The following is a 25355-nucleotide window of genomic DNA, read 5'->3' as shown; positions in this document are numbered from 1 at the left end:
CATGGGAGTGCAGACATATGAAATAGAAACAAGACCAGAAGGGAGCTGGTTTCTGCCGTACTGACAATTTCTCTGCGTATGTCAGCTTCCAATAGAATGTATTGTTAGAGGCAATCTAGTTGACACTTGTATTGCAATGAAAGAGCTTTGATGATGATATTATGAAGTATTTGTAATTGCATGAAGTTCCTAAGACAATGATGTCGTGAGGCTTTTGTAGTTGCATGTTGGTTTACATTTTTATATGAATATTTAATTGTTTAAATTTTCAAGTCCCTGATAAGAATTCCATCATTTTATCTACACCATTTCTTTAATCACGTATCAGAATGTAGAGACTCTTCATAATTTTAACTTGATTTTGCTTAATATCCTTTTTCTGCCTCCTGTTTATTGTAGCCATAGCCAAGGAAGTTCATATAAAAAGCATCATCAGGCAAGCTACAAATAGCCAATATTGGGACTTATGGAACCGTCAAAAGTTGCGCCCTGAATTTGAGATTAAGCGGCAGTGGTTGTTGAAAGAAAAACAGGTGAAACAATTTTCTTTCTTGTGATGATACCGTTCTTTTATTGAAATTTTATGCTTGTCCCCTTTTTTTTCTTGCCAGAATTTGATAAAACAACTCATAGAACTGGAAAGGCATTTCAATATTCTTGAGTTAAATAAATTTGGTGACCGGGACATAGGATCTAAAGGGAAATCTTCTAGCATGGAGCTGTCAAGGTACGATAAAGAATCTCATTTGTTTGAATTGTCAACATTTAGTTTATGTTTGGAAATATCTTAGTAAAGTTGATTTTGTCTTTTTCTTTATGTCCCCATGACTGCCAATTGTTTCTACTTTCAAAGTTTGGAAACTTGCTTATGAAGTGATGAAATGCTATGGGAATGTGACAAATTACTGTTCGTGCATTTTGTTTTATTCAAGTCTTTGATGTAGCATTCACATGTAGTTCTTCTTTGGAGTTTGGTACAAGAGCCAAAAATGAATCTTCTTCTGTTAAAATTTCCCTTAACCATCGTTCCAGTGATGGATGTGTGTTCACAGCATGGTTCTACATTTTGAAGGGTACCTGCAGAGAAAATAAAGTATAGAGAGAAGAAAATGGAGAGGAAGAATGAGGGAGAATGGGGTCTTATTGGTTGACCCTATCTTATTGTTCATTTTATTTCATTATGTTTCAAAGAGAACATGGCAGAAATAACGTTGCTCCATTACATGGACAGCATGCATGTTGGAACAGTCAAACTGGTCAACTCATGTTTGTACAGAAAAAAATCTCATCTATGAGTTCAGATATGAATAGAAGAAGGCATGAAAATGAGAGGAGAAAAATATGAACTAGAAGTTTCATTCTTGCTTTGAAAGAATACACTGTATATAGGGATTGACTCTCCTTTTAGAACACTCACTTGACCAAAGTGCCCCTCACACCATACAATAGTGAATAGAGCGTATAATTCGGGACATATTTGACCCTCAACTTTGACTCTACTCATACAAACACATGTATAACACTATGTTACATTCAATCTTTAACACTCCCCCTCAAACTGGAGATTACTTAAAGACAAGCATCCTGGGTTTGGTGAAAAATGATCGAATTAGAGATGTAGACAAACTCTTAGTAACAAAATTCGCAATTTGTTGAAATGTGCCAATATACGGCAAATATGCTCTTCTTGTGAAATGACAATCTATCTCAATGTGCTTTGTGCGCTTAGGGAATTCTAGATTTTTGGCAATATGAAAACACTTTGGTTATCACAATACAATACTGCCCCACTAGTCAACTTTCACTCTCATGTCTATAAGCAACCATATGGACCAAACTATTTTAGCTATAGTTTGAGTCATGGTTACTTGGTTTATTTAGATAGAACTATTCTTTGCTACTTTATACTTTTCTAGGAGATTAGTGAGACACCTGAGAAAATACAAATACAAAATCTAGATGTAGAATGGCGATCCTTTTATGACACCTCAAAGTCAAAATCACAGTACGCTCTTAGCTCCAACTTTGACAATGTTGAGAAAACCAATCCATGATGCATGGTGCCACGAAAATAACACATGATTCAGAGGACAATTGCCAAATGTGCTGTTATGGGTCACTCATGAACTGGCTTACCACATGCACTGCAAACATGATGTCAGTTTTTGGAGATAGTAAAGTGGATCAAGCTCTCCATTAACTGTCTATACACAATTGAATCCTCCAATACTTAGACATCATCATAATGCAACTTAGCATTGAGCTTTGTAGGAGTATTAGCATGTTTACGATTATCTGTCAAATCTTTACTTGACTATGAAGTTGACATACTTGGGTTGGAAGATAATGTCTCTTGGAATATACAACTTCAAGCCCTAGGGAATATTTCAATTTGCCCAAGTCCTCCATCTCAAATGCCACAATCAACTTTCTTTTCACATTCTCAATGATGCAAGCATCATCACCTGCAAAAATTGTCATCCACATAGAGTAACAATAAACAATATCTAGTGTTTGACATAGATAAAAATAAAGCAAGATCATGAAAACTTTGACTAAATCCTAAATTCTTGACTGCTGAACTGAACTTCTCAAACCATACATGAGGATCTTGTTTCAAGCCATATAGTGTTCGTCTGAGTCTACAAACTCTTCCTTCCTAATCTACTATTACTTGTGGCAACTCCATGTGCACTTTGTTTTTAAGATCACCATTCATGAATGCATTCTTTACATCCATCAACCATAAGTCCCAACCTTCAACTGCAACAATTGCCAATAGAGTCCTAGTGGTTGTCATATGTGCCACTAGAGTGAAAGTCTCAGCAAAATCTATACGATACTGTTGATTGTAAATCTTGACTACAAGTCTTGCCTTTTAGCTTTAAACTGTTCCATCTGCTGCCCTTGTTTTCACTTTGTACACCCACTCGCAACCAACTACATTCTTCCCTTCAAGTAACTTTACAAGCTCCGAGGCTCACTTCCTTTCCAAAGCATTCAACTCTTTACTCATATCTTGCTGCCACTTAGGATTTGCAGTAGCTTCATCATATATTTTTGACTCATATATAGGCTGCAACTTAACACAACATGCCTGAGCAATAACACAATAACAAGCCTTCACAATCAGAACCAAGAACTAGACTACCGATGTCGAGCCTCAAGCAATAACCCACAATACTCACCAACTGTAAAACCCAGTTTTATCAAAAAAAAAAAAAAAACTCGGACCCGGGTCGGGTCTAGACCCGACCCGGATCCAACCCGTGCCCAGCCCCTCGAAAACCCCTTTTCAGAGGGACTGGCAGCCCACGGCAGGGGGGGGTCTCCGGCGACACAGGGGGCGGGCCCTGTGTGCGCCCCCTCCTTATTAAAAGGCGAGAGGGGAGAGGGGAAGGCTTACGAGCCTCCCCCGACTCTCTCTCTCATCTCTCGTCTCTCCCCTCTGTCTCTGCTCTCTCTCTCTCCCCCCCCGACTCTATCTCTTGTCTCTCTCTCTTTGCATCTCCGGCGAGCCCCCCTTCACGACGGTCACCTCCGCGGCGACCTCCCTTCCCTCAGCAGCCTAGGTAAGCCCCCCTTCTCCCCTCGTTTTCCTTCCCCCCCTCTTTTCTTCCTCTGATTCGCTGGAAGGCCGGCAGGTGGCCGGCGACCCCTGCCGAGCCTTCCTCCTCCCTTTTTCCGTCAGGCAAGGTGCTCCGCCCCCCTTGCCTTCCTCTTTTTCAGCAGGCAGGGGGTTCCGCCCCCCTTGCCCTCATCTTCTTAGCAGGCAGGGGGCTCCGCCCTCTACCCTTTTCATCATTCTGGCAGGGGCCATGGCCCCTGCCCTTCCCTTTTCATATAGGGGCCGATGGCCCTTACCCTTCTCCTTAAGAAAGGAGGCAGGAGCCGAAGGCTCCTGCCTCATCTCTCGGAAACCAAGCAGGGGCCAATGGCCCCTGCCCCTCTTTTAACCGACAGGAGCCTTTGGCCCCTGTCTCTTTTTCTGTTGAGCAAAGGCTCGACAGGGGCCCCTGCGCTCCCCCTCCCTATTCATTTCCTTGGCAGGGGCCATCGACCCCTGCCCTTTTCTTTTGAAAAGCTGGCAGGAGCCGAAGGCTCCTGCCCCTCCTTTCTTTAAAACCAGCAAAGGCCTCCTAAGGCCCTTGCCCCCCCTCCGTTTGAAGACTCAGCAGGGGACCAAAGGCCCCTGCCCCTCTTACTGTTATCACGGCAGGGGCCGATTGCCCCTGCCCTCCTTTAGATATCCGGTAGGGGCCGATGGCCCCTGCACCTATCTCCTTTAACGACATGGGTCATTGGACCCTACCCCGTTCTTTTCGTAACTGTAGGGGCCGATGACCCCTGCATTGAGTTGCGGAGAAACCGAGTTTTCTCCCTATCTTTATTCGTTTTATGCATGCTAAACAACATACTTTTGCAGTGTTACGCAACGGAGCCCGTTCGCGCCCCGCTAACTAAACCGACGATCACCTACGTTCATAGACGACTTCATTCTCGCAACACCCCAAGGTAGGAGAAGTTGCACAAGGACTTAAATAATTAAATCAAGCTTAAATAATTAAAGATTGAAAGGACTTAATGATATATTTATATATATATATATACGTATATAAGTACACTTTTAAATCAAGGACGCGGTTTCGCGATCCTTGTCCTTTGCTTTCGCATTTCTCGTTTCTGTTTGCCATCGCGCTTTGCGCCCATGCTTTTGTTTTAGCAATTACTACTTACTGTCTTTTAATTCAAGGATGCAGTTTCGCGATCCTTGTCCTTTGCTCTTGCATTTCCTATTTCAGTTTGCCGTCGCGCTTTGCGCCCAGGCTTTTGCTTTCGTATTTACTACTTATTGTCTTTTAATTCAAGGACGCGGTTTCGCGGTCCTTGTCCTTTGCTTTTACATTTTCTGTTTTCGGTTTCCATCGCGCTTCGCGCCCTGGCTCTTGCTTTTCGCATTATTGTCTTTCGTTCTTGCCTTGTCATTGACACAACGTATTCAGAATGAATACCTATTCCTCTATTTTTACCCGATATGTTTTGGGAAAACCCTTGATCCGGGGCAAGATCAAGTTGTTGGGTGAGGGGTTCATTTGTGAAGCCCATTTACCAAAACCAGTGTCGTAACTTACATAGCACCCAGACACTGCGTCATCGGATGTCAGATTCGAGAAAATCACATGCCATATGTTGGCAAGTTGTGTGTCGTTTCGAAAGATTTGAAATGTTAAAATAGCTTTTTAAAAACATTATATCTCTGCGAAACACATTTCCGAGGCTCCTATTAAGGACCTATATCCTTTTCCTCGTAAGTGTACTCTTGAACATGCGAGGCATGTTAGTACTACGACGATTGGATGAGAGAGTCTTATGACCTCGATTAGTGCCTTGTGCACGTTGTTGAAAACACATAAAAAAAATAATGGGATCGCCTTCATAGGCAAGATGCTCGTTTTGGTCTAATGGACCAGAGCATGAAGAATGAGGCAACGGCTAAGAAACTCCGTCGCGCTCGATTTAACCTGGCTTCGTCAAGAGAGAGGACGAAGGGTACCAACTCCGATGGACAGACCATTTATGGCTTTTTACGGGCAAAAGACCTGTCTTCCCCAGTCATCGGAGGTTAGGGGGGATTGAGGCTACAATAGTTAGCCTAACACTTCTGCAGAAGTTGGATGCATCACTATCAGGCCTTGGGGACTTACTCTCTCGACCATCGGTCGTCTCCATAGGAATAGAATTCAGTCGGACAACCGAGGTATTTTAAAATACTTAACATAATGAACACTCGGCTTGGACTCGACTGTTTCGACTCACGTGCCATGTATGTACCCACATGGCCGGTTAACAAGTAATAACTAAATTGAGCATGCTCACTTTTCAGTTTGTTGTACTTAGCTTGTTCTTTCGGTCTATCTGCTTAGTTTGCTCATTACTACCTGTTGCATAAATTATCTATGCTAATTTAGTTCTTTCTGTCTTTGTGCTCTCTTACTAGTTTTTTCGCAAAACTAACCCATTTCATGGGTACAAGTGACGAATAGGTGCATCAGGCGATGGCGCGACTGCGAGATGATTTATGGATCCACTGTTTCTGCTTGTAGTTCTTCTCCTGGACATTTTGGTTTTTGATACGGGTTTTCCTAGAGGAAATCCAAATTTTGTACAAACTTGATAGTCTCTTTAAATACAAGAAATGGTTTCCTAAGTATTATTGCAGATCGTCCATGGTAAATCTTTGTTCTCTCGCTAACGTGCCCAAGGTTGTCAAACCTGTCCTTTTTCTTTTAAAGAAATCCTTTCCGTTGATTTTAAAAATAAACTCTGTAAAGAAAAAGAATTTTTCAAATATTTCAAGGAAATTATAAGGTTCGAAATTATGGGGCGTTACAACTTGGTATCAGAGCAGATCGAAACAATGATTCTTGGTCATCGAGCATCCGCATCGCGCTGTAAGTAACTTAATTTCTCTTTTTTCTATACTATTAGACTAGAGCATACCTTACATGAGTATTTGAGGTTATTCTTGTTCGAAGAAAATGAACCCTTCGGATGGTGAGAGGTTGGGACGCAGAAGAGGCACACGAAGAACGCGTTGTCGTTCAGTTAGGGGCAGAAGCTCCGTGGTGGGAAGACTTGAGCGTTCGACTACCGGTTCAGAATGTTGGACTAGCCGGCCGCCCTCTCACACTTTTGCGGATTCATGGGGCTTTACGCTTCCGGATGCCTACCAAGCACCGCTAGCCACGACATGGGCAGCAGTGCACTTTCGGGAAGGAAGTCGCGTACCAAATCATGTTTTAGTTAATCGGCACACTTCTCTGGAATCCTCTGAAGCAGAATCTCCCTGGCAAGCCCAGATGGGGTGCAAATTCTGCGTTAGATTGGGTCGGGACTGGGTTTTGGCTTAGACAATGTTCAATAGAAAAATCGGTTTTCACTATTGAGATGAGATAACATCTGATTTTTGGAGCGCAGGTTGGGGAAGCTAGGGTTGCCTGGTCTGGGAGTTATGAGTCGGACGAGTCAGACCAGTTTCTGCAGTTCACAACAAGCAGAAACAAACTAGAACTATGTCTATTCGGTTGGGGCAGGTTCAAGGTTGGGCGTGTGTTTAAGGTAAGTCCTTGTTTTACTTACTGGGGCTTCGTAGACGCGCTGGGGAAGGTCTACTACTGGGCTGCAAGGCTGACTGGTCGACTGGAGGCAGGTTTCACCGTGGTTGAGTCCGAGCCACCGATTGCTTGAGATACGCCACACAAAATTAGACTTGGGCAGCAACCTAAGTCCTCTTGGTTGGATGACCTACTAGACATCTGGACTCGATTCGTTTAGAGCCTTAAAGTAGAAGAGAGAGAAAGAGGGCCTAGGGGCCAAGAGAGAAGAGAGAGGGAGGGAGGGCCTAGGGGCCAAGAGAGGGAGACAAGTTCTATAGAGAGAGATGAATTTGAGAGTGAGAGAATCAAATTTCCTTTTATTTTCTATATTTTGAAATGGGAATACAATGACCTTTATATAGGCACAAGAAAGACTATTAACACCTATACACAACTTACAAGATTAAAATAAATGAGAGGCTAAAAAGAGATAAATATGCGACTCTCCGGAGTCTCAACTCTAATAATTAGATACTACCTACTTGAGCCTAGATAGCACCTAAACATCATCATTGATAACCTTGCATGTCCATCTAGGTGTTCAAAATGGGGATGTCGATTCCTTAGGTGGGCCCCACAAGGGTCAGCTGGTCCTGGGGCGGTTTGGTGGATCCGAGTACGGATTTGTCCGCATCAGAGAGAGTGAGAGAGAGACAGTATGTGCTAAATTGTCCCTAGTGCTTCTAACAAACATAGTTGCACATGTTTTCTGCTTAATCCAAACTTGTAGATGTGTTTATCATTGCTTATTCACTAAAAACCATGCTTTTGATCAAATCAATTTGATGAGAAACTTTGATTTCTATTTCACCAAGTTTTGGTGCATTATGAGCTGTTGATTTTCAGGTGCTCTATATACGCATCTAAACATGAAAATGCTAAACTAATACAATTTTTCTACTAAGCAAGCTATAGAGAATACGTCCATGAGTTCGAATTAAGCAAACACATGAAACTTTGTCCCTTTGAAGCTGTTTAGGACAATTTAGAAGATAAGATTGTTTAGGAGCTGCACATTACTTTATATATATATATATATACAACAACAACACCTTCATCCCAAAACAATTGGGGTCGGCGATATGAACCAACAAAGAAAATCATTCTGGGTCTTCCACATGAATCCTTCTTCTCCAATCATTTCTATCCAATGCCATGTCCTCGGTGAGGTTCAAAGCATTCATATCCTTTCCTATCATCTCCATCCAAGTTTTCCTAGGCCTACTCCGACCTCTTTTAACTAATATATTTTCCCATTTCTCCATCCTTCTAACTGGAGCATCATTAGGCCTTCGCCGAATATGTCCAAACCACCGTAAACGATTCTCTCTCATCTTATTTTCAATGGGTGCAACACCTACCTTCTTACGTATCTCCTCGTTCCGAATCTTATCTTTTATTGTATTTCCACACATCCATCTAAGCATACGCATCTCAGCTACACTCATTTTTTGAATATGATGTCTCTTGGCAGCCCAACATTCCGTACCATATAGTAAAGCGGGCCTAATAGTCGTCCTATAAAATTTTTCCTTCAACCGTAATGACATTCTACGATCGCACAACACTCCAGTTGCACTTTTCCATTTCATCCACCCAACCTTTATCCTATGATTTACATCTCCATCAATTTCTCCATACTTTTGAATGATAGATCCCAAATATTTGAAACAATCATCCACCGGTATTTCTTGCTCACCAAGCTTCACTACACTCTCATCATTACTTCGTTGCTTACTAAACCGACATTCCATGTATTTTGTCTTACTCTTACTCAACTTAAAACCTCTTGCTTCCAATGTCTGTCTCCATAATTCTAACTTAGCATTAACCCCAGCTCTAGACTCATCAATCAAAACAATATCATCAGCAAACAACATACACCACAACACATTTTCTTGAATTGATCTCGTAAGCTCATCCATCACTATAGCAAATAGGAAAGGGCTTAAAGCAAATCCTTGATGTAACCCAACCGTTATAGGAAAATTGGTTGTCACCCCTCCACAAGTGCGGACATTGGTTACTACTCCTTCATACATATCTTTAATTATTTTAATGTACTTGAGAGAAACACCTTTCTTCATCTTTGTCCACCAAAGAACGTCCCTAGGTACTCTATCGTATGCCTTCTCTAAATCAATAAAAACCATATGCAAATTTTTGTTCCTCTCTCTATTTCTCTCAATTAATTGTCTAAGAAGTTGTATAGCTTCCATAGTTGATCTTCCAGGCATAAAACCAAATTGATTCTCTGATATCATGACAACCTTCCTCAACCTATACTCAATCACCCTCTCTCAAAGTTTCATAGTATGACTCATGAGTTTTATACCACGATAGTTTGTGCAATCTTGTATATCACCCTTATTCTTATATAGAGGCACCAAAGTACTCTTCCTCCACTCATTAGGCATCTTATTTGTCCGCCAAATCTTGTTAAAAAGATTTGTCAACCATTCTAAACCTTTCTCTCCCAAGCATTTCCAAACCTCGATAGATATACCATCTGGGCCAATTTCCCTTCTTGATTTCATTTTCTTCAAAGCCTCTGCAATTTCTTTCTTTTGAATGTTGCGCATGAAGTCACGATTCATCTCATGAAAAGGAATGGACAAGTCTCTAAGATCTTGAACATGACTTCCATTAAATAGCTTATCAAAATAATCTTTCCATCTCTCCTTAATCTCCTCATCTTTGACTAAAACCCTTTTTGTTTCATTTTTGATATATCTAATCATACCCAAATCCCTCGATTTTCTATTTCTCATCTTTGCAAGCCTATAAATATCCTTCTCGCCCTCTTTGATATCCAACTTGTTATAAACTTCCTTATATACCTTATCCCTCGCGTTTCGAACTACTTTTTTAGCTTCCTTCTTTGCTATCATATACTTCTCCAAATTCTCATTATCACGACTCTTACTTAGATATCTATAACACTCTCTTTTAACCTTAATAGCTAATTTGACATCCTCGTTCCACCATGATGTATCCTTACCTAGCGGTGCACCGCCTTTGGACTCACCCAATACCTCCTTAGCCACCTTTCTCATGCCTCCCGCTATCTTATTCCACATTGAGTCTGAATCCTTTTCAAGACACCAATCAACTTGTATGCGTTTGGTGCATTTAAAAATATTCTTCTCAATCTTCTCTCAAATATAATGATTTAAAAATCTTCTTCTCAATCTTCTCTCAAATAAAGTGGGTATCAATATCTATGCGTTTGGTGCATTCATAGGGATTGGATCATTGGCATTGCATATGGCTTGTTATCTATTGTATAGAAGAGTCACCTAAATTCAATTCACGAAGAATACCCATGAACCAAAGTCCCTTCCAAGCCCAAGGCTCATAGGCTTGTACTCGGATTCTGCACTTAACATGAATATCACATCTTGCTTCTTATTTCTTCAAGACATGATGTTGCTATGCGTCAATGAGGAGGATGAGCATTGAGAGAGCAAAGCAAAAGGAGTTCATTCCAAAATAAATAGATACAAAGGATTTATAAATCCTTCTGCGTCTTTGCGTTTGGTGAATTCATAGAGATGGATCATTGGCAATGCATATGGCTTGTTATCTATTGTATAAAAGAGTCACCTAAATCCAATTCACGAAGAATACCCATGAACCAAAGTCCCTTGCAAGCCCAAAACTCATAGGCTTTTACTCAGATTCTGCACTTGACATAGATATGACATCTTGCTTCTTATTTCTTCAAGACATGATGTTGCTTTGCATCAATGAGGAAGATGAGCAATGAGAGAGCAAAATCCAAAGTCCATTAAAAAATAAATAGATACAAAGGATTTATAAGGGTCGACCCCCTTCTCTAGAGCATACGGTTGCAATCTGGACGAAAATATACCTAGTGCATTGACCTTATGGCTCCTTAATTATGTCAAAAACCACCCCTATATACAAAAGAATGACATTACATTGCATAGTGATACAAATGTATTACATTTATTCACTCTCTGCCTCAAACTTGGGAGGAAGCTAGAGGATTCATCCCTAGTTTGGAGAGAGATGTCTTGATGTGAGATGGCGGAAGACTCTTAATAAAACATATTTGCTATTTGCTACCCTGAAATGGGCATGCTGCAAGAAAATAATTCCATCCTGGTATGCTCTTGTAAAGTTAAAATCTATCTCAATATGTTTGGTCCTTTTATGCATTCAAGATTCTTTGCGATGTGAATATCACCTTGATTGTCACATTATAAGCTCTATCAATAACCATGTGGCCCATACAATTTTTGTAGTGACTTGTGATATGTGCCTTGCATCAATTGTGGATGGAGTTACTCTTTGTTACTTGCTTTTCTATGAAATCAAGGAGCTACCAAGAAAAATACAAAACTCAACTCCAAAATCAGCATGACAAAGCTTTTAGGTTGATGTATGATGTTGATAACATCTCAAAATGCAGTGTCCCTCATATATTGTATGATCCTAATGATTGCTGCATGATGATCAAATTGTGGGGCACTAACTTCCCCTTAACTGACTATACAATGTTGAATCTTCCAAATCTCCCAATTATTGGACTTGAATCTGAATATTGTGTTATATAGGAGAATCCTCCTTGGTATCATCCATTAACCCTGCCTTAAGCCACTAGCTCCCAATTATATGTTAAGGTAATCTTTAGACTAGAATATCTCAAGAATGACCATAGTGATACCGGTCTTTTATTCTAGTGATTTCTCTGATTTTTTAATACCATCTAAATTTCACATGACGTTCCTTGGAATTCTTCAATCTCTCAAGTTAGAAATATTTCAAGGCAAGCAATAGTTATATCAATATCCATAAAACTAGCCATGTCTCAAGCTTAACCACATGGCCATATATCCGTTAGGAACTTCATTTCTAGTTTCTATATGCTCTAATGGATAGTTTCTATATTTTTCCTATTATGTATCTTTTCTATGTATTATAACTAGGGGCATTATTGGAATGTAACCTAATGGTTAATATAAAGAAACAACACTCTCAATCTAGAGTAGTCTGGAGAAAGATTCACAAGTTTTTCAATTGGAGTTATATTTTTAAAAGAAGAAGATGACATTCGATTAATCAGATAGGTAGCGGTTAGGACAACTTCTACCCAAAATTCCTTTGGAACTTGATTTGCTGTTAATAATGTTCTAGTTGTTTACATGATGTGTCGATGTTTACGTTCGGCCTGTTCATTTTGTTATGATGTGTAATGCCATGTATATTGAGATAATCTTTGAATTCTTTGAACATAAATTCTCCTTGAATCCGTGCAAAAAATGAAGATATAATTTTAAAACTTTTTTTAACCATGTTGTAAAATATTTGAAAGTATGAGAAGAATTCAGATTTATGTTGAAGAAAGTAAATCCAAGTATGCCTAGAAAAATCATCGACAAAAATGACATAAAATGCAAATTCACCTTTTGAAATATTTGGTGCAGGACATCAAACATCCGAATGTACTAATTCAAGTGGTCCGGAGGAAACAAAGGTTCTATCATGAAATAGTAATCTTTTCATTTTGCCAAGACTACAATCTTTAGAAGTGAAATTCTCAGAATTACAAAATTTTCCTAAACTTGGAAAATGTTGGATTTTGGCCATATAAGGATGACCAAGTCTTTTGTGCCACAAATCCAACTCTATTTTCTGAATATTATAACATAAATCATTCTTAAGCAATTAAAAAAATCCATGTAATAGAGTCCTTCCCCAATCAGCTTCATTGATTGGCGATCCCGTACCCAATAACCATGAGAAGAGTAGGCATTACATCCATAATCAGATATTTGAGAAACAGATAAAAGATTTAAATTCAGTTTAGGAATATATCTAACTTTTGGAATAAAAAATTTCTTAGTTTTATAATTTTTTTTAAAATTTCCTATTCCTTCTATTTCAAGAGAGGTTCCATAAGCGGTAAAAACTTTTGACACACTTGACTTATTTTTAAAACATTCAGATAAGATATTGACATTTGGGGTCATATGAACGGAAACACCAGAGTCAAGAAGCCAAGGGAAGTTACCTAAATCGGAGAAGGATGAAACAACTGCTCCAGTTGAGGCTTCAAAGGAGGAAACTCCTTTGAGAAGAGGTTGGAGAATCTCCATTAACTGAGCCATAGAAACCAGTGCATCTTGATCTTTGGATTCCGATCCAACTGATACAACTTTCTTTTCTTCTTTTCCTCTTAGCTCTCTTAGTTTAGGACACTGAGGCCTATAGTGCCCTGGTTCATGACAATGGTGACAAATGACTTTCCTTTTGTCAAAGAAATTTTAAAAAAAATTATAAAACTAAGAATTTTTTTATTCCAAAAGTTAGATATATTCCTAAACTGAATTTAAATCTTTTATCTGTTTCTCAAATATCTGATTATGGATGTAATGCCTACTCTTCTCATGGTTATTGGGTACGGGATCACCAATCAATGAAGTTGATTGGGGAAGGACTCTATTACATGGATTTTTTTAATTGCTTAAGAATGATTTATGTTATAACATTCAGAAAATAGAGTTGGATTTGTGGCACAAAAGACTTGGTCATCCTTATATGGCCAAAATCCAACATTTTCCAAGTTTAGGAAAATTTTGTAATTCTGAGAATTTCACTTCTAAAGATTGTAGTCTTGGCAAAATGAAAAGATTACTATTTCATGATAGAACCTTTGTTTCCTCCGGACCAGTTGAATTAGTACATTCGGAGGAAACAAAGGTTCTATCATGAAATAGTAATCTTTTCATTTTGCCAAAACTACAATCTTTAGAAGTGAAATTCTCAGAATTACAAAATTTTCCTAAACTTGGAAAATGTTGGATTTTGGCCATATAAGGATGATCAAGTCTTTTGTGCCACAAATCCAACTCTATTTTCTGAATGTTATAACATAAATCATTCTTAAGCAATTAAAAAAATCCATGTAATAGAGTCCTTCCCCAATCAGCTTCATTGATTGGCGATCCCGTACCCAATAACCATGAGAAGAGTAGGCATTACATCCATAATCAGATATTTGAGAAACAGATAAAAGATTTAAATTCAGTTTAGGAATATATCTAACTTTTGGAATAAAAAAATTCTGAGTTTTATAATTTTTTTTTAAATTTCCTATTCCTTCTATTTCAAGAGAGGTTCCATAAGCGGTAAAAACTTTTGACACACTTACTTATTTTTAAAACATTCAGATAAGATATTGACATTTGGGGTCATATGAACGAAAACACCAGAGTCAAGAAGCCAAGGGAAGTTACCTAAATCGGAGAAGGATGAAACAACTGCTCCAGTTGAGGCTTCAGAGGAGGAAACTCCTTTGAGAAGAGGTTGGAGAATCTCCATTAACTGAGCCATAGAAACCAGTGCATCTTGATCTTTGGATTCCGATCCAACTGATGCAACTTTCTTTTCTTCTTTTCCTCTTAGCTCTCTTAGTTTAGGACACTGAGGCCTATAGTGCCCTGGTTCATGACAATGGTGACAAATGACTTTCCTTTTGTCAAAGTCACCATTTTGTCTATTGAAATGAGGTGGCCTATAAGAGTGTACATGGTTTTGCGGTCTAGACACAACTAGAACAGAATCATATTCCTGTTTCGGAGTATTTTTTCTAAGTCTGTTATCTTTCACAGTGAGTTCCTCTATAATATCAACGATAGTGAGAACTTTTCCTCGATGAAGAAGAGCCGATTTAGTTGACTCAATTTCCGGTCTTAAACTGTTTATGAATTGATAAAAATGCTCCATATCAAGTTGTTTTTTATGGAGCTCAATGTCTTCAGGACAATGCCATTTTGGTTCTAAAAGAGTCAATTCCTCCCAAAGTTCAGACAACTCATTGTAATAGTCTCTAATAGTTTTATCCTTTTGAGTAATTGTTCGAACCTTATCTTATAAATTGCACACATGTGAAATATCTTTAAGGGAATACATATTTTTAAGGTATTCCTAAGCTTTATTAGCATGGCCAAACTTAGCAAGGCTATAGTTTTTTTTAATGTCAACACTATTAATTAACCATGACATGATTTTGGCGTGCCCTATCCTTCGTTCCTTTCATTTTTTCTCATATGTTGCTACGGCTTTATTCTTTTCTCCTTCCGATAGAAGCACTTCTTTATCATTCTCAATCTTTGTGAGAACTAGTTTAGGTTCTGAATCAGAACCATCCACTATGCCCCACAACCCTTTTCCTCAAATGTGGTGCTTCATAATTGAAGCCCACTTTACATAATTAGTGTCATTTAGTTTCATGGGCATGATGGTGATCTTATGATTGTCATCCATCTTTTACATGGGTAAGAGAAAGATAAAATAGAAGTAGGAGAAGAAAGAACAACAAAAGAAAGAGAAAAGAGGAAGAAAAGTAAGGGCGAATACAAATTTTGTAGCCAATCTTTCCGCCAAGCGCTTTCCTTCTTTAAAGAGGGTCACTTGAACCACAAACAAAAGAATAAATCACTCTTTGCAAAGAAGGCACGAAAAATGAGGTGAGAATTCTCCACGATTTAAGGGCTCTTCAAGGCTCTGATACCATGTATTGAAATGATGGTCTTCCACAAATGCACAAAGAACTCACAAAAGCAACCTATTAGAGACACTACAAGCATAACCCATGAAAGGGTATAAATGGAAGAACACTTAAAAGATAATAATATTTTATTCATACACAAAATGCTTAATAAGCATTGATACATGAGAGAGGGGAATCACGCCTATTTATACACATTTGAGAAGAGGACGAGGCGAGCTCATTTAGAGCTCTTCATAGTTAAGACTAGGGTCCAACAACTCTCTATCTAGTCAAGTCTTAGTTAAGACTTGACTAGTTTATTAAAACTAGTTCTATTTGAACTAGATAATGAAAAAACAGAAATTAAAGAAAAGAAAATTACAAAAAAAATAATAATAATGTAATATAATATTATTATTATGTATATGTATTACATTTTTTACATTTTAACAGTGTCTAGCTCTAGGTTGCAGTACCTTTTGTCTTCTGTAAGTCTACAAGACCGAGAATGTAAGTGTCTTAGCATGTTAGGTTGTGTGGGAATGGTAGGTTAGCAAAAAAAAACTCATGCTCGCCCTTTTGGTTTTAGGGCAGTTGAGTCAGCTAAGGCTTTTAATCTTGTACACTTAGATGAAAGGGGACCATCTCCAATTTTATCTAAAGCAGGTTCAGTCTAGATTGTACAAGATACACAAGGATTTGCTTTATGAAAAATAGAAATGAGTTTTTTAGATCTTTAGAAAAATTTATACTATGATTGAGACTGTTTTTTTCCCAAAATCAAGACACTAAGATCAGATTCGGAGGAAGAATATGGTGGGCATTTGTTTTACAGGTTTTTGTACGAAAAGGGAATAATCCATCAAAAGGCATGCCCTTGCACGCCAGAGCAGAATAAGGCAGCTGAACCAAAAAAAAAGAAAAAGTCACGTATTGTAGAGCACTAGAGTTCTTCTATTTTCAAGTTGTTTACCGAAGATCTATTGAGAAGTTATAATGGCAATTAACCACATGCTCTCTATTGTACTTCCAAGTGTTTCTCCTTTCCAAGAGTTGTATGGTGAAGCTCTTGATTATTAATCATTGAGAGTATTTGAATATACATGTTTTGTCATGTTGCCAAAGTGTTATAGATTGTTGCCTAGAGTTGTAAAATGTTGTTTTCTTGGATTTCTAGAAGATCAGAAATGATATAAGTGTTTTGATCTTGTTGTAAGAAAGCTCCGGTTTTTATTACATGTCATATTTCCGAAACATGCACCCGACTTTGAGCACCCCAAACAAGCAAACACTCATGAGATGGATTTTTCATTTTGAATACCCTTTCCAGTTGAAAAGCAAACATATAGGAGTGAAAATGTTCAAAATAAGAGAATTCTTAGAGAAAATGATGCTAAAAATAATCAAAATTAAATTGATATACCCAAGGATGGTGGTACTCAAAGCTATACTAGAAGAGATCATAGAGAGGTAGATGTTGCTGAGCCTAATCAAAATACTCTCCCAATTGATTCTAAGTAGATAGTGCAAGAGTCGCCTTCTCCTCAAATACTCAATAGTTTTCGCATTTCTATCTCTCCCACTCAATTTTGTTTCTTATGAGTCTTTCTCCTAAGCGTCGTGCTTTTTTAGCCTTGAACCATTCCTATGTTGAGCCCAAAACATATGCAGACGTTTTTCAAGAAGAATGGTAGTTGGCAATGGCTGTGGAGCTAACTGCATTTAAAAGAATGCATGCATGGATTTAGTAAAGCTTTCAAAACAAAAGAATGTAGTGGGCTGCAAATGGGTGTAAAAAATCCAGACCAAGGCAAATGGGTTTATTGAAAGGTATCACGTGTGACTAGTTGCAAAGGGGTACAGTCAACAATTTAGAATTGATTAAGCAAAGATGTTTGCATATATGTCACACATGGCTACCATAAGAACTTTGTCAGTCGTGGTAGCAATAAGAAGCTGGATCGTGCGGCAATTAGATGTGAAAAATGCGTTCTTCAATGGAGATTTAGAAGAGATGTATAGGGAGTTACTGTAGGATACATTTATTCAAAGGTAGGGTTTGTAAGTTGAAGAGACCCTATATGGGCCTAAACAAGCTCCACAAGCTTGGCTTGAAAAATTAACTTTTTTTGTTAAGTTGTTGGGATTCAAGCAGAGTTATCATGACCTAGCCTTGTTCGTGTCATATTAAAATATAGATTTTCAAAATTGCTTTTGATATCAGTCTAAAATTGTGATAGATAAAAAATAGCAACATATATATTGTGGATACCTCTTTTTTTCATTTTCTTTTTAATTTGTAAAGATGTCATGGAAGAGGCCTGATAGATTCAATGTATTTTCAATATACCTAAGAGAGAGAGAGTTGTTTTCATCCCAAACTTGATTAGCTTTGTTGTATTCTTGCAGACGAGCACAGGAGCTGCATAGACTGTACAACACAATGAATTCACAATTAGCTGCTTCCAATCAACTCTCGGAATGCCTCTCAATGCAGATGGCTGCTCTCAACATTGTTCCTTGCACTGTGAAGCGACAAGAAGCAACAAAGGAATTGTTTGAATCTATTGGACTTGCTTATGGTGGTGATCCTTTCCAATCTCCACATGTTAAAGGAGCTGGTTCTACTTTGCATCCAAGCAAGAAGCCTCCTTGGTCTTCCTCATTTAGTTCCAGTGGGGATAACCATGTAGCAAAGGCAACAAACATTTTTCAGCACTCTGAACCAGAAACCACAAGGAGGCGGAGAGACTCGGTGGATAAAGTAATGTGATAATATGTTATCTGATGTTCAGCATTGCATATCTTATGCAGCTAAGCATTTTGTTTCTGTGCAAATTTTATCTGCAGATCCCTTTAGTTCATTCAACTATACATTCCTATGGACCTGCATCCTGTTGGATTTTTTTCTTTTTTCGATTAGATTTCCTTTCTTTATATGGTCACCAGATTGTCCTAGTTCTGTGAGCTTCACTCAAGCTCCCTATGGGTGCTGCTGCTCTTTGTGCTATTGGTGACTATACTTTGTGGGGAAAGCAAATAAGATTGCTCGCAATTGGCTCAACATTGGGGCATTATGTTGCCTGCTTAAACTGTTTTGAATCATGTCCTTTATTTGCTGAATGGATCTATTTGTAACTGGTTTTGCCATTAGAACCATTTTCTCCTCTTTTGTTTGTATTGCATCATATGTTCCATTACATGTTTTGTGTATTCATTAATTTTTTGTTCATCTTTTATGTTAAGCATTCTGCAGACTGTTGCCATAGAAGCAGTAGTTGTTGTCAAGTTGGGTTGATGTTCTGTTTTACATGCGTAAGGCTAATGTTCTTCAAATTGGTTGGCGAGTGCTAGTGGTTTGTCATGACAACCCAAAGCCTTTGTGTTAATAAATTTTTTCAAAAAATTCTAAAAAAATCATGAAAAATAAAAAATAGCAAAAATTCAAAAAAATCATAACACATAAAACAATGCTTAATTGCACAAAATAGAACCATAAAATCACATATGAATCATTTATGTCTCTATGAGCTACATAAGACATAATTAAACATCAACTATTTCACAAGAACAATGTAAAATATTAAATATCTTGCAATTAATAACTTGCCAAAGACTCATACTTTCATATTATATAAAGAAAAATATTATGGCAATAGTTGCACTCGATTTTCAATCAGTTTCCATTCATTACTTTAGTGCCCCATTGCCATGCCGGATCATTTGATGCCATCTTTGTTGGAGTGTGGAGCCTGATTTCTACAAATGATCCATCTTTGTTGGAGTGTGGAGCCTGATTTCTACCTTGATATAAATCTCTAATTTCTGCAGATCCAACTTCCTTGATATAAATCTCTAAGTTGGCGGGGGTTGCAAGGGACAACACCCCCAAAGGTAGATTTTTTTTGGAGGGTAGATTTGTACTCATAATAAAGATTTTTACTTAACCTACTTTCTTAAGTTGAAAAATGGTGGAAATGTACTTTACTTTAGCAAACCGCAAAATCTCTCTCCCTTGCACATGGATCGGCCTCCAAATCGCTCTCACGAGTCCTAGGGTGCGCGAATATCTCTCTAATGACTTCTAAATAAATGAGGGAGTCAGCCCTCTAGAAGTCTTTAAGACCTAAAACTTGAAAATTACAATTCAGCCTCTTTTTAAGTGTGCCAATCTTTTATCGTACGATACATCTATATTGTATGATACAAACGATACAAATACGATATGTGCAATATATATAGTTGCCTACCACTTTTCTAGCCTATTGGGGTTTTGAAGGGGTTTTCCATGTTTTCCTTAAATCTGACCGTACAAATGTGTTATACATGCTTGATTTTATATGAATCAACTCTTGAATCTACATGCATATAGGTTTTTATATGGTTTAAAAATAGACAGTCTAAGATTTTCATAAATATTCAAGACTTAAAAAATCATTTCTTTTATTGAAAAAACATGATCCAAGTGTAGTTTCCTAGCAAATCGACCATACTAAACACATCTGCAGGATCAGATTTGCGAAAAACAACCTAAAAATACCTATTCTTTTGCAGTAGGAAAATCTTAGACCATTAATTTTTTAAACCTTATAAAAACCTACCTGCATATCAGAATCAGATGATCCAAGAGTCGATTATATAAAATCAAGCATGTAGAACACATTTCTGGCATTTCTGAGTTGATTTCCTATATATATTGCCACTAGCATGGTTGGTTTGCTATGAATCATACCTCGGATCATGCTTTCCAAAGTCACAAAATTTTTTTGTCATAAAATGTTTATACATTGTGTGCAGTTGATATTTTCCGCCCTTGAAAATCTTTGTCACACCACAATCACATGATCCAAGACCTGTTTTTCACCAAACTCTGTAGATCACATCTTTTTGACCATCTGATCATTTGATTGGACAGTTGACAGGGGATTGCACACGGGTGCACATCAAAACATGAACACCTATATATATATATATAGGTGCTTCTATGGCGGTATACACTTGATATTCATAGATCTAAACTCGATATGCAAAATCTAACCTTTGGATCATGTTTAGCATGTTCTATTTACCATTTTCATGTGTTAAAGTTGACTGAAATATGAAGTTTTATACCATTTCTAGACCACCCTTATTTTCATGAAATGTGTGCCGTTGATTTTTTCTGCCTCAAAAATAGGATCTTATGATGTATTAGATGTGATAAAACCTTCTAACATGGTAAAAAACCATGCTAAACACATATGTATGGTTAGATCTACCATTTAATGGCTAGATCCATTCAAACAAGTGTGCACCACCATATTGTATATGTAAGGAAATATGCGGAAGTGTAACCCAAGAATGTGCAAGCATTCACAAAGTCCAATAATGGACAAGCACTACGGCAACCAAACAAGAAGTCCACAAAGGGACAATATAAAAGCCTAAAAAGGCCACACAAGAATGAAAAATATAATAAAATATTTATTGAAATGGGCCTTGAAAAAGGCATCCAAATACAAGGGGGATAACCCATATTTATACAAGAAAGAGGACTCAAGGAGGGACTCCCATATAGGCGTTGGAGCCCCTCCGACGGTCATATTATGACCGTTGGAGGGGCCTAACGTCTATATGGTGGGCCCCTCAATGCCTAAAAGACAAATAATAAAAAGAAAAGAAAAACAAAAAGTACAAAAAGAAATATAAAACATATTAAAAAATGAATATGCGAGAAATGGTAAAAAGACTATTTTACCCCTATCAGGTATTTACAAAAGAATTATATATATATATATATATATATATATATATATATATATATATATATATATATATATATATATATATATATATATATATGTGTGTGTGTGTGTGTGTGTGTGTGTTTAACAGTATCTTGATGCATAACCACCTTATATTTTCCACACACACACACACATATATATATAGTGTAATGTGTAGGTTTTAAACCATTTTACTTCCAGACTGTCCCAGACTCCTTTAAAAAACATATTCGCATGTGTTTTTGACTTAATCTAAATCTGTAGATGTGATCTCTATGCTTTATTTATTTGAAAAACATGTATTGATTTAAGCATCTTTCATGTTTAGATGTGTTTTTAGCTCAACAAAAAGATCAACAGTTCATATTACATCGAAAACTTGATTAACTAAAAATCAAGAATTATTGCTAAATTGATTTGATCTAAAGCATGGTTCTTAATGAATAAGTATTGATAAACACATCCATAGATTTGGATTAGCAAAAAATACATGCAAGTGGGGTTTTTAAAGGAGCTTTGGGAAGGTTTGGGACATAATTGATCTGAAACCTATACATTACTCATATACTATATATATAACACAAAATGGTATAAAGTTGCGCACCGTTGATCATGCACTGCTAGAAGTACGAAAAAAGGCCCTTTAGTGGCAGTCATATATATATATATATATGAAGAGGGAGTCTCACCTAGTAACATTTAAAAGTGGGGTTAATACGAGTCAGATAGATTTTTTCCTACTTAGAAAGAGAGATAGGGGTTGTTGCATCGATTGTAAGGTTATACCAGGAGAAAGTGTAGCTACACAACATAGAGTCTTAATTTTAGATCTTAGAATTAGACAATGCCGCAAAAGGGATAGACATAGGATAGATCCTAGAATTAAGTGGTGGGCACTGAAAGGAGCTAAACAAGGAATGTTTGTAGAGCAGGTAGTTAAGGAAGTTGATTGGTGTCTCGAGGAGGATTCAGAATCAATGTGGAATAAGATAGCGGGTGGTATGAGAAAAGTAGCTAAGGAGGTATTGGGTGAGTCTAAAGGCGGTGCACCACTAGGTAAGGATACATCATGGTGGAACGAGGATGTCAAATTAGCTATTAAGGTTAAAAGAGAGTGTTATAGAAATCTAAGTAAGAGTCGTGATAATGAGAATTTGGAGAAGTATATGATAGCAAAGAAGGAAGCTAAAAAAGTTGTTCGAAACGCGAGGGCTAAGGTATATAAGGAGGTTTATGACAAGTTGGATACCAAAGAAGGCGAGAAGGATATTTATAGGCTTGCAAAGATGAGAGATAGGAAATCGAAGGATTTGGGTATGGTTAGATGTATCAAAGATGAAACGCAAAGGGTTTTAGTCAAAGATGAGGAGATTAAGGAGAGATGGAAAGATTATTTTGATAAGCTATTTAATGATAGTCATGCTCAAGATCTTGGAGACTTCTCCATTCCTTTTCATGAGATAAATCGTGACTTCATGCGCAAGATTCAAAAGAAAGAAATTGCAGAGGCTTTGAAGAAAATGAAATCAAGAAGGGCAGTTGGCCCAGATGGTATACCTATCGAGGCTTGGAAATGCTTGGGAGAGAAAGGTTTAGAATGGTTGACAAATCTTTTTAACTTGATTTGGCGAACAAATAAGATGCCTAATGAGTGGAGGAAAAGTACTTTGGTGCCTTTATATAAGAATAAGGGTGATATACAAGATTGCACAAACTATCGTGGTATAAAACTCATGAGTCATACTATGAAACTTTGGGAGAGGGTGATTGAGTCTAGGTTGAGGAAGGTTGTCATGATATCGGAGAATCAATTTGGTTTTATGCCTGGAAGATCAACTATGGAAGCTATACATCTTCTTAGACAACTTATTGAAAGATATAGAGAGAGGAACAAAGATTTGCATATGGTTTTTATTGATTTAGAGAAGGCATACGATAGAGTACCTAGGGACGTTCTCTGGTGGACAATGATGAAGAAAGGTGTTTCTCTCAAGTACATTAGTATAATTAAAGATATGTATGAAGGAGTAGTAACCAATGTCCGCACTTGTGGAGGGGTGACAACCAATTTTCCGATAACGGTTGGGTTACATCAAGGATCTGCTTTAAGCCCTTTCCTATTTGCGATAGTGATGGATGAGCTTACGAGATCAATTCAAGAAAATGTACCGTGGTGTATGTTGTTTGCTGATGATATTGTTTTGATTGATGAGTCTAGAGCTGGGGTTAATGCTAAGTTAGAATTATGGAGACAGACATTGGAAGCTAGAGGTTTTAAGTTGAGTAAGAGTAAGACTGAATATATGGAATGTCGGTTTAGTAAGCAACGAAGTAGGGATGGGAGTGTAGTGAAGCTTGGTGAGCAAGATATACCGGTGAATGATTATTTCAAATATTTGGGATCCATCATTCAAAAGTATGGAGAAATTGATGGAGATGTAAATCATAGGATAAAGGTTGGGTGGATGAAATGGAAAAGTGCTACTGGAGTGTTGTGCGATCGTAGAATGCCATTGCGGTTGAAGGGAAAGTTTTATAGGACGACTATTAGACCCGCTTTACTATATGGTACGGAATGTTGGGCTGCCAAGAGACATCATATTCAAAAAATGAGTGTAGCTGAGATGCGGATGCTTAGATGGATGTGTGGAAATACAATAAAAGATAAGATTCGGAACGAAGAGATACGTAAGAAGGTAGGTGTTGCACCCATTGAAAATAAGATGCGAGAGAATCGTTTACGGTGGTTTGGACATATTCGGCGAAGGCCTAATGATGCTCCAGTTAGAAGGTTGGAGAAATGGGAAAATATATTAGTTAAAAGAGGTCGGGGTAGGCCTAGGAAGACTTGGATGGAGATGATAGGAAAGGATATGAATGCTTTGAACCTCACCGAGGACATGGCGTTGGATAGAAATGATTGGAGGAAAATGATTCATGTGGAAGACCCAAAATGAATTTCTTTTTTGGTTCATATCGCTGACCCCAATTGTTTTGGGATGAAGGCGTAGTTGTTGTTGTTGTTGTTTGTATATATATATATATATATATCACGAAATGGTATAAAGCCGTGCACCGTTGATCGTGCACTGCTAGAAGTGCCAAATATCTTTTCTTTTTTGTGCAAATTGGATGCGTAAGGCATGTCTGACGCTGTTCGACGTTATGGGCATGGAACATTATAGTTCCAAAGCAACGAAAGTTGATAAATGTACTCAATTTCTTGCTTATTCTTTGTGACATGACTAGTTTCTTGTTTTGTGATTGCTTTACCTCTATTTGTAGCTGCCATATTCTTTTATTTGGTGGTGGATCTGAGCTGATTCACTTTTCCGTCACCCCTATGGATAGATTATAGTGCGACCAATGCTTTTATATCTAACCAGGCAAAATTGTAATCCCTCAGAGGTTAAGATGAGAGATACATGTAAACTTCATATGGATTTATGTGTATCATGGAAAGGTCTATGAGATTGTACAGCTTGTAAGTATGAACACGATTGTTTGAAATTCAATCTTTGAATTGAAAAAGCACTAGTCAAATGCATAATTTGAAACTCACACGCTAAAGTACCTGCTTTATAACACAAAATAATTACTCATGAAGGATCCCCTTTTATAGGATTTTATTTAAGAAAAGGATGATTTATTTGTTTATCTATTTTTTTGACATGTCACTGTCGTTTGATTGATAACTAAGGGTATGAGACTGAATGCCCTCTTTGTCTTGTTCTAGATTGTAAGTATTTTCTCTTCAATGTGTCATCCTTCATATTGTGCCTCTTTATATCCTTTTGTGTTTAGCATGCTATTTTTATGGCAGTGACATCGGTCAAGCACATAAGGGACTGTGGAAAATGTCTATTCGTTGTTCTAGTGAACTGCATCTAATCATTTGTCTAGTTGGAGATG

At 37.7% G+C, this 25355-nt stretch overlaps 1 protein-coding gene across 3 annotated transcripts in view; it reads left to right on the top strand.

Moving 5' to 3' along the window:
- LNO1 (Nuclear pore complex protein) overlaps positions 1–25355 on the top strand; it is a 96571-nt gene that overhangs the window by 64813 nt on the left and 6403 nt on the right. For all 3 annotated transcript variants that reach the window (XM_089983924.1, XM_089983923.1, XM_089983925.1), the window contains exons 13-15: positions 400–533; positions 612–727; positions 18088–18442. In XM_089983924.1, coding sequence (XP_089840050.1) covers positions 400–533; positions 612–727; positions 18088–18442 — 605 coding nt within the window. The remainder of the gene's footprint in view (positions 1–399; positions 534–611; positions 728–18087; positions 18443–25355) is intronic.

Source organism: Nuphar pumila, chromosome 12, assembly GCF_984573655.1.
Source record: "Nuphar pumila chromosome 12, dmNupPumi1.hap1.1, whole genome shotgun sequence".
Classification (NCBI taxonomy): Eukaryota; Viridiplantae; Streptophyta; class Magnoliopsida; order Nymphaeales; family Nymphaeaceae; genus Nuphar; species Nuphar pumila.
The sequence above is the reverse complement of the archived record's forward strand: the minus strand, read 5'-3'. Positions and strand labels throughout refer to the sequence as shown.